Below are 10,999 nucleotides of genomic sequence, written 5' to 3' on the forward strand. Positions count from 1 at the left end.
GATACTAAGTTTAGATTAGAAGTGTCTAGAGCAGATAGAAATACTTATCATCCTGAGAAGGGGATTTTATTGAATTTAACCAGCCAGTCTTACCCTTGTAGAGATGCAGTAGTTCGAATACTGACTGCTCCAGTTCCATCTGGAGTAGAACAAGTAGACACCTATGAAGTCTTCATCCCTCAGCCTGGAAACTGAGCTCTTTCAGAAAAGAAGAACGTGACCCTTGATTCCTGTAATAACGTTTTGCAATAGATCACACAGGAAGTGCTGTTTCCTATTTTCAGATATAGGGTTTAAGTATGTGTTTGTTCACAAAGGAGAAGAAGACACAGTCAGACAAAACCAGCTTGATAAATCAGTGAGTAGCTAATTTTTTTTTCCTTATTTTTACATCTTAATGTGTATCTATAGATACAGATTCACTATGTGGGGAAGTATAGGTGCCTAATGACAGTAGTAGTAGAACTAATACTATCTGTAAAAACAATCGGGTCTTGTAACTAGTTTACAGTGTGGATAAGGTGAAATATGAAAGTAGAGAATTGAACTGGACAAGTGTTGTAGAAAATAATCTTTTTTTCTACCAAAACTTACAGGGTCTTGGTTTCAAAGCTGTTCCAGGAGGTCAATAGCTTGCAAATGTATTCTGCTAAGGATAGAAACTTGTCAGACATTAAATCCTGCACACTTAATCTAATCTCTCCATATCTAAGTCACATCTTGCCCTATCAGATGCAGATGGCAGATGTTCTTCATCACTATCCTATCACATGGCTTCTCTGTATTATTCAAGCACTTAATCTCTTAAAGGAACTATTTCACTATCGTATTTTAAAGGGATATGTTCTTTGCGATTGAGTCCTCTTTTTAATGTGATGTCTCTGAGTCACCACATTAAAAAGCCTGTATTCCATATCTCAGCTAAAGATATCAGTTTTATGCCCAGTCATGATCTGGGTTGCAATTTTTGGTCATGAGGTTTTACATGAATAAAAATAATCAGTGCTACACTGGAATTGTTTGGGTAAGAATATATTCCTACTTCTCTTTTCTTGGGACCACATAGACTCACTCTATTTAACTTCAGAAAAGCTCAGAATTTTTGCAGGACTGTCTCTCTGGTTTTGATGGGGAATGGAAAGAATAGGATCTTGAGGGCTCACAGAGAATTAAGCCTGTTTTTTCCAGCCCAGAAGAGATTTTTCCTTGAAAGTTCTACAAGGTTGAAAAAACCTCACCAGTTAGGAGGCAAGCAATTCTAAATGTTTCTAATGCTCAGCTGTTATAAAAGAGGAAGAGGGTTTCCAAGCGAGGTTTTCCAAGTAAGGTTTAATTTTGGAAAGGGCTCTTTCCCTAGTCAAATCATAGAAAGAAAGACTGTGGCAACTACCACATGAAAAGATGTGTTCAAAGGAAACTATCAGTTCAGAGACTTACATGGAGCATTTAGTTTACACTTTCATCTTTTTCTTCATCTTTTTTGGTAACAAGAAATGTTCCTACATCTATGCTTGCTCTCCAAGAAAGTGCAGGTGTCTGCGCAGAGTTTTCTCTGTAGTTTTTCTCCTCCTGGAAAGTCAAAGTTAAAGAGATAGAACTATTAGTGGGAAACACTGGCTACTCCTCTTGCAACACCTGCTATCAGAATATGGGGTATTATTTTTTGTTATTTGAGTATCAGTTTTACTCTATGCTACATTATACATCTCTCTATAAAGTGCCCTAGAAGCTGCTGACACACTTTTAAGCTGACTACAAGTCATTAAGCAGTTTCTTTTTCTGTATGACAAGCACTGGCATTTGTAAAAGGAGGAGAGTGAGGGCAAGGGCAGTTACCTACTCTGTTACCTACTCATGCATTTCAAAAGAGAAATCTTGTCTTAGACTGTAACAAGGGAAAGGGAACTTTTGGGGCCATTAAATTTTGAGCTAAGTGGCTCCATTAATGCACAGGCGCTCTTCTAACTTGTTATTACTTACTCTGATTTCTGTGAGGAAACTTTGTCCAAATCCCCTTTAGGGTACTGCAGACTCATTCAGCTGTGACAACTGTCATACCTGAGTAAGTCACTGTAGCAACTCAGGAGCCTCTCTGCTTGAATTACATGGAAATGTCTGATAGTCATACTGGCACCCGGGCATTTTACAGCTAAAGGTGACACAGTATAGATAGCAACTAATGCTCAAGAGCTAGCAAGGCTTCTCTTGAAGCACCCAAAATACAGAAAAGACATGATTCAGAGCTACATTTTCGTTACAGGAATCTGTGATGTTGCCATGAGTGCAGCTTTGTTAAAACTTAAAGAAATGAAATTATGTTTATTTGGGACCACAAAGCTTCAATTATTAAGCAGACCAAATTTTCTCCCATCCAAGATGTAGCCCCATTTTCTCTGCAAGAACTCTTTTCCAGGGTGCAGGCATTTGGCCCATGGCTTGGTCACGCCTCTCTGTATCCAGCTTCTTTGGCAACTCTGAACATAACCAGTCCTCCAAGGCGAAACAACAGTAGCCTCTTATTGGACTGCTCATATGTGTAGATGCTTCTGCGTGCTTAGAACACAGAATAAATTAGAAAGGAAGGAGGGCACAAAGGAGAATCTTATATTGATTGCTACATTAGGCTTGACATTGTTGCCCAATTTTGTAAAAATCATTCAGACTTTCTGTTAGCAATAAAACTACCCTGTGCATGCAGAAACTGTGGGAGTGTGGGCAAGACAGTGGGCACTGATGTCCACATGCAGTCCAGAAAATGCAAAAGCCACTCAAATTAAAATAATTAAGACTTTCTGGATATTCATTTGTAATTTTGGAAGGAAAAAAAGAGGGAAATAAATGAAATAATCAAAAGTTCCCAAATCAGAATGTTTCAGAAGATTATGTTTAAAAAGCACAAGGGTAGAGATAAACCTGGAAATTTCTTTGTTGTAACACACCAATCTTTGAAGGCTTGTGCCTAAATAATTTAAGAGTTAAAACCAGACTTCTTTTCGAGGGCTACAGCTTCTGCAGAAGATGTTCCTTTCTGCATGAAAATGAAAATGGGAACAATGATTAAAGATAAATAAGAAAAAAAGGTCATAGAATCATAGAACCATAAAATCAACCAGGTTGGAAAAGACCTCCGAGATCATCAGGTCAAATGCAAACAAGTAATTTCCAGAAGAATTTTTTAGCCAGGTCAGCTTTCTAGAGTTCTTTGTGATTAACATTACCTGCATGCGAAGGAGAAGGAATTTTTTATAAATCATTTCAGAAAATATTTTTAATATTTTGTGCTTGTCGTGAAGAGGAGTATCTGGCTTCTCAGCCATGCAAATGCTCAGAGTTTTCCCAACAGGTCAGAGACAGTAAACAAAACAGTCACAGTACATGCTGTCTTTCTAGCCAGCATCAGTGTGAATCATATAGCGCAGGAGCTCAGTTTTGGTAGTGGGAAGGTGAACTTGGTCTGGTTGGGATGGACTCACTTTTCTTCACAGCAGCTCTTATGGTGATGCCTTTTAGACTTGCAACCACAGCTGGAACAAGTGACCCAAACTGACCAAAAGGATCATACTCAGCAAAAAAACAAGGGGAAGTTTTTCCAAAGTAGGCATTGCTCAGAGACGGGCTGGCCATCCATCTGCTTGTTAGCAGGTGACAAGCATTTGTCGTTGTATCATCTCTTGTGGTCTTTTTCAGTTTCGTTTTCTTATTCAACTGTCTTTATCTTAGCCTGCAAGTTTATCTTGCTTCACCACTTCTGATTCTTTCCCCCATCCTGCTGTCAGGGGATGTGAGTGGGTGACTCGGTATGGGCTTAGCTGCCAGCTGGGATCAACCCCTCACAGGACATAAGACTTGGACAGCAAAGGAGACAAATCTTTAGGGAATCGGTTAACTTTAGTTCTGCTGCTCCCACAACTATTTTCTGCTGGTGTTACAACTCAGAATAAGTTCCAAACTAAAAAAAAAAAAATTAATTATTTTCTTTGTATACAAATACAAAGATTCAACAAGGCTAAGTGTGCCGGGGGGGATTTATATCGAATACTAGGAAAGATTTCTTCAGTGAAAGGGATATCAAGCATTGGAACAGGCTGCCCAGGGAAACATCAGAGTCACCATCCTTGGAGATATTTAAAAGGTGTGTAGATGTGGTGCTTAGGTACATGGTGGACTTGGCACTGTCATGTTAATGGTTGGACTCAATGATATTAGAAGTCTTTTCTAATCTAAATTATTCTGTGATTCTACAATATTACAATACTATATATATATGAATGTATATATGTGAATGTTTACTTGTGCATATACCCACAGAGAAAATTGTTTTAACTCTGTGTAACCAACAAAATTTATTCAAGAAGATTATTTGCATTATATATATCCACTGAGATAAAAATCCAGATCAAAACTAAGTCCTCTGGATCCTGAATGGTCTGTAATTACATATCAGGAAATAAGCTTTTGCTCAAACTGCTGAGTAGGCTGACATGAGCTTAAGACACTTTAGAAATTTCACAGGCTGCAGCTCAGAATGGCCCACCATGTAATTGAATTGACTACCTACCAAAAAGCAGACCAGAGGCCTGTCTCTGTGTCACTCCAGCCACAGGCTGAGTTTCTTCAGTTACATTTAGTCTTGCAGAACTTGTGTGCACAGAGAATGAAGTCGTGGTTTTGAGAGTGTGGTGTCTGTAAAAGACATCTGCAATCACACAGGGTAGACCACACCACTGAAAAAAGTGCATTCAGGAAAGGAGCAAACACTGCTGTGGGACATGAGCGGTCAGAGATCACACAGCAAGCTGGGGCAGAGGCCCTGCCTGGTCTTCTGTGTCAGGAGCAGTCTGTTGCCTTTGTCTAAGAACAGGCATCAACTTGACAGGAAGGTGCTCATTTCAAAACCATCAACTTGCCACGGGCAGTCACCACTCTGCCATGAAGTGCCTGAGAAAAGCAGTCATGATGGCACAGCAAGAAAGAGCAGCCCTTCAATCAGACAGCAAGGAGCTCTATTTGAGTGGCTACCAAAGGCATTGATTTCACTTCCCCACTAAGTGACCAGGGAGCACATTTGGCCACTCTGACACTCATCTTCACAAAATCCTCTTCCCAGCTTCTCATGGGACACATGGGAATTCTTCCATGTTCTCCAGAGGTCTGTGAGAAGACTGTTCGCCTCAACTTTTCAGAGACCAAGTTATACAAAGATAGCTGTTCTTCTGCACCTGGCTCACAGTCCTACTTGGGACTTGGGAAAGGGGAAGACTTTGGTGACTGGAGGGCCTTCCACTGTAACAGAACTGGCCTGGGGGCTTTCACAGCTTTGCTGCACACTCACCTCCCAGGCCCTGGCTCCTTCTTGCACGTAAAGCTCAGTCTCTACAATGGTTCCCAAACCAAAACTGAAGGGACAGAGAGGTTGCACTTCCTCAGTGTCGCCTCGCTGGAAACACTGAATAACAAAGGGTGAAGAACAACATCACATGAAGAACTGTAGTGCACACAGATAGCAATGTTCATATCTACCTTTCGCCTTTGTGCTTCCTCCAAGACACTCAGCCAAGTCTTAACTTTGCAGCTCCTGAATCATGCCTGTAAACAGCTACTGAAACAAGGAATTAAAACTCCTTACATCCCCAAGCAGCACTGGGGAGGTCTTTCAACTGACAGTAAGATGCCACAACAGACACAGGTGTCAGAGGCCATCCTGACAGCAACTCTCATCTTTTGTGCCATTTGCCAATGTGTTTGTCTCTCCGTTCTCTCTACAGGACTCTGCACTGTTTTCATTCCAAAGCGACCTGAAACCAACACGCTGCCATTGCCTACGCCTGGCAGAGGGTCTCTAAAGGACACAGTGTTTGCCATTTTAACTCAGACCAACGCTGCTGAGTTCTCGCTCTGCAACACACAGGACAGCAGGTATGTTTAGTATTTTCCAGTGTCCTGTTTCCCATAGGCATTAAGGCTCCCAGGTCACAAGCAACCTAAAAAACTGGTGTCAGCTGTTTTTCACCCATGCCACAGTGCCTTTGCAGGCACCATTTACACCTGGACAGTGCCTGGTCCTCCTTGGGTGAGGACTACAGGATGGACTGGCACAGTGAGCTGGTGGCCAAGTCCCAAGGAGAAGCACAACTATGCTCTGTGTGTCAGATACTGTGCTTTCCTGTGGCTGCTTTCCTGGCTTTCTACACTCCATTGGAAAGCCACTGGTGAGCACAACAGCCCCAAACTACCCACAAACTACCCCAAACTTCCCTCTGCTTCTGGTTGAGTCAGGCAGCTGACAGGAAGAAGGAAAAAAGCACCAGGCAGTGTACATGTGGGAAGTGACACACACACTTCCAACATGCAGCAATGTGATTTCACAGATGTATAGATGGGTTTCCTGGCAGCTCTGCAATATCATTCTCTTTCACACTGAACGTAGTAATGTTTGTGTCCTCACCAGCAACACATTCCAAATGAGAACATCAAAACATTTCATTCTCCTCGCTGCCAAGCTTGGAGATTCCTCTGGTTTACCATCCTTGTCTTCCTTTCCAGACCAAAACACCATGGGAATTGATACAACAGACTTCACCGACTTGCCATATACAACAGAATTCGACTATGGCTATTCAACACCATGCATGGGAACTGAGGAAAAGCACTTTGCAGCAAAACTTTTGCCACCACTTTATTCTTTAGTAGTGATATTTGGCCTGACAGGCAACATGCTTGTTATCCTTATCCTGGTAAAATATAAGAGGTTGAAGAGTATGACTGACATCTACCTGCTCAACTTGGCAATTTCCGATCTGCTATTTGTATTTTCTCTCCCTTTTTGGGCTTATTACGCAGTTCACGACTGGATTTTTGGGGAGGCGCTGTGTCGAATTCTCTCAGGTGTCTACCTCCTTGGCTTCTACAGTGGTATCTTTTTCATAATCCTGTTGACCCTGGACAGGTACCTGGCCATAGTGCACGCGGTGTTTGCTTTAAAGGCCAGGACAGTTGCCTACGGCACCCTCACCAGCATCATCACCTGGGCTGTTGCTGTTTTAGCTTCTGTTCCTGGGATAGTATTTCACAAAACTCAGAAGGAAAGTTCACGTTATACTTGCAGTGCTCATTATCCAAGTGATTCCACAATAAATTGGAAGTACTCCTTTATTTTAAAGATGAACATTCTGGGACTTATTGTTCCAATGCTCATTATGATCTTCAGTTACTCACAAATTCTTCAAACATTATTGAGATCTAAGTGTGAGAAAAAACAGAAGGCAGTCAGACTTATTTTTGTGATCATGATCTTTTACTTCATCTTCTGGACACCATTCCATATTTCTTCTTTTTTGCATACATTTCAAGGTTCACTTTTCACTCCAAATTGTGATATCAAAGGCCAACTGGAGAAAGCAATTCAAGTGACAGAAACAATCTCAATGATCCACTGCTGTATCAATCCTGTGATCTATGCATTTGTTGGAGAAAAATTTAGGAAATATCTTCACGCCTTTTTCCGAAAGCACGTTGCAGCTCACCTTTGCAGAAAGTGTCCAAGTCTTTATCAGGAAAAATTAGAAAGAGTCAGTTCCACATTCACAGCATCCACTGCAGAGCACGACATCTCTACTGGACTGTAAAATTACATCAGAACATTAGTTAGTAAATGTTGCACCACTTGCTTTGCCTTAAGGACTGCCTGATGTTATTTAAGATCTTTATGTCGACCACTACTGAAAACTGTATGACCCTCAATTCTTGTGGTTAACTGTTCCCTGGAATTACAGCATTTCCCATTGTTAAACTAAGAGAATCAATGAGTTCTCCAGGAAATATTAATACCATACCTGTAGCACATCAAGATTTGAATGGTACCCAGAATAGTATGATTCTGTTTCTTTACAAAAATTCTATCCAGTGAGATTTACCCCGTGGAAATACAATATTGCAAAGAGTAAGGAGTAATAGGTCATCTCACAAGATCCATTTCTGTTATGTAAACACTGTAAGATAAACACTGGGAGGAAGCTTTGGGGATTGATCTACCTGTTTATTATTCAATATTAGTGAAGTACCTCTTGGAAATGTCTGTATTCTTTCTGCAACATGGTCAAGTACTTGATAAGGAGAGGCTTTTAGTTTTCTTCCTTTTTCCCTCCTACTCCTTATTTTCCCCATGCGAATAAAAGATGTTTAAAGAAAAAGGAATTTAAGCATTAATATGAGTTATACCAAGATAATATCCCTTCTCTGATAGGAGACTTGACTGACCTTTATCTTACTGGGACCATTTAACCCAAGGGTTTATCAGTTAGCCAACAGTGTAGCCATTTTTGAACATAATCCTCTCAACTAGAGACTAAGTTATAGTATTTTGATTTTAGTTTTTTAATTTTATATCTGCCATATCACTGTTCTGTTACTGATGTTTTCCAAAGTGGGCTGTTAATCAGCAACATTGTGATTTTTGTGGGTGAAATTTTTCATGTAACTGTACACACCAACTGCACAAGACAATGATGCCAGCCTAAAAAACATGAGCTTGTTTCTGACAAATCATATCCCTCCAAGAAAAAAAAACTTAACCAATAGAAGCACTTCAGCAAAGATCTACAAGGCCAGAATGAAAATTACCTCAGCATTTGCTATGCAAGATTCAGTATGAAAAAAACATCTGAAGGATTTTGGAGACTATGACACAGTACTGAGAGGAGGCCTTCCTAGTTCTGGACAGATAAATCAAGTGTGTAGAAGAAGAGTCTATGTGGCAACACACGACACAAGTGTGTCGGGTTAGGTTTCTGTATGAGACAAACATGCTCTTCACACATACAGTAAGTTTGATGTTTGGGATACACTTTTAGGAAGACAGTAGCCTTGGAACTGCAAAAGCAGCCAACTCCAGAGGAGTCATACTTGCTCTGTCTTCCCAGGAGAAGAGTGCCTCTAGCCAACTGGTGCCTCAATGAGAACTGCGTGGTGATTGAAGACGCAAGACCTTTAAGCTCCGTGTTGTTCTATGGCCATACACTTATTCCATTACTAGGAGTTTCCCTGTAAAAGAAAGTGCTATTCTAGGGACATGGTGCTAACAACGAAGAGGAAGGAGGGGCACAGCAGAGAGTTTCTTACTTCAAACTGTATGGAAGTGCAGGGGAGCACTCCTTAGGCAAGTGAGCTGTCCTTCCCTTTTTCTCCCCATTTATTTCAAAGGGCACTGCTCATGCATGTAAGGACTTGCTTATGGAAATCTGAGGTAAGGATACCAGAGGGGACTCCACACTACTTAACATTGTGCATGTGATGCAGATGTCTAAATTACAGCAAATCTCTTCAGGGTGCCTCAGTGAGGCACTCAGTAGAGAATAAGAAGTGCCTGGGGCAGAAGCAGACATAGGATTTAAATAGTCTCAGAGGAAGATTACCTGTCCAGCTGTAGAAGGACCTGGAAATGCCAACCTCTTAATTTAGGTATCACATGCCTTAATCTAGGTGGTGCAGACACTCTTCCCCCTATAGCCTTATAATGCCTAGGCACGTTTCTATTAGTTGTTAGCTCTTATCCTATCACCTGTTATTATCTGGCCCCATCAGCTGTTATTACCTGGCCACTACCTTGTGTGGTTTATAGCCATAGATAGAAGAAATGAAAGACCAAAATTTGCCCTCACAGTAAACTTTCTTGCTTGGAAATAATATTTTCTTTTATTTTGTACTTCTTATTGAAACAAAGCAAAAGCACCTTTTCAATATTAAAGCATAAATTAGTTCAGCGTAATACAAACTCTACTGTAACTGTGATATTACTACTGCTGTGTTCTATTTTAAATCATTATCTTTTTGGAATTAAGTCTCTTCCTGTTTTCATGTTAATGCAGTGAAATTAATAAAATCTGTATCTGGAAAATTGTATGTACTCTGTAGCCCATGTTCTCTTCTGTAAGCAAAAGGGCATTGGTTCTGCTCTCAGAGCGGAGGTGGAAAAAAGAGGCAGCCATGGGCTTAAACACTCTCAATACCACACTTCGAACCAAGCAAGCATAGAACTGCTTGCCCAGTCCAGAAGCTACTGCAGCTGATACACCTTTTATCCACCAGCAAGCTTGAGAAGAGTGAACTACAATAGCTTTGGGGAATGTCTGTGGCCACAGATTTTAGATGAGCAAAATTTGGAGAAAGAGGGTTGTGTGTGCTATAAATAAGGAAAGAGAAGGAATAAAAAAGGGCAATAAAAGATGTCACTTTATTAATATTGGAATAAAGACAGGATTCTCCATAGACTTTCTGCAGCCAATTTCAGATCTTCTTGCACTGTCTAGAGTGACCCCAGCCAAGCCATGTGCCTGATCTCCCAAGTTCTATGTGTAAGGGACTTAAGCGCTCAGTATGAAAGTACGAAAATATGCTGCTCCTTTACCATGTAATTCTCCCTGCTTCATTGTACCCATTCCTTTTTTCAGCCTATGATCCATACCTCCTCATATCCCCTGCACACTCTCCTCATCTGTCCACCATGGGATAAGCCAAATTCTATACCCACTCCTGTTTTTCTCTGATTTTGATTTTATGTTTTTTGCTGGCAGAAGCATAAATAAACTAAACCTAAAGATTAGCTTATTGTTATGTGCTCATTGGTTTTTCATTGTAGCTTTGCACTGAGGTATGCAGGGCTCTAGATAGCTTTGTGGCAGTTTTTGAGTCTTAATTGGTCAGACGTGGTTGAGGTCCTGAGCCCTTGATCCTAATTTTTTTAAGCTTTTTTCTCAGGCAGAGACTCCGTGATTTCAGAGAAAAAAACCACAGGCTTGTGGGGCTTAGACTTCCCTGACAGTCTTTAAATGTGTGGAGGGAGGGAAGCTGGAAGTGTCAGTGGTAAGCACTGTGTAAGCATTTATTCTTTAATGCATTTAACATATGAACAACTAGGATGCAAGAAATGGTCCCTGGTCAGTGTGAAAAACAGTAATAGTAAACTTCTTCAATATGCAATAGATTCAAAATCTATTATGACTTG

At 40.7% G+C, this 10,999-nt stretch overlaps 1 protein-coding gene across 1 annotated transcript; it reads left to right on the forward strand.

Moving 5' to 3' along the window:
• The first annotated feature begins 287 nt into the window (after window positions 1–287).
• On the forward strand, window positions 288–9,897 carry LOC135422229 (C-C chemokine receptor type 5-like). Its single transcript, XM_064671302.1, has 3 exons — window positions 288–358; window positions 5,766–5,916; window positions 6,544–9,897. The coding sequence occupies exon 3, from the start codon at window positions 6,555–6,557 to the stop codon at window positions 7,623–7,625; it is 1,071 nt and encodes a 356-aa protein (XP_064527372.1). The 5' UTR covers window positions 288–358; window positions 5,766–5,916; window positions 6,544–6,554; the 3' UTR covers window positions 7,626–9,897.
• Window positions 9,898–10,999: the final 1,102 nt, after the last annotated feature.

This window comes from Pseudopipra pipra, chromosome 1, assembly GCF_036250125.1.
Source record: "Pseudopipra pipra isolate bDixPip1 chromosome 1, bDixPip1.hap1, whole genome shotgun sequence".
NCBI classification, from domain to species: Eukaryota; Metazoa; Chordata; class Aves; order Passeriformes; family Pipridae; genus Pseudopipra; species Pseudopipra pipra.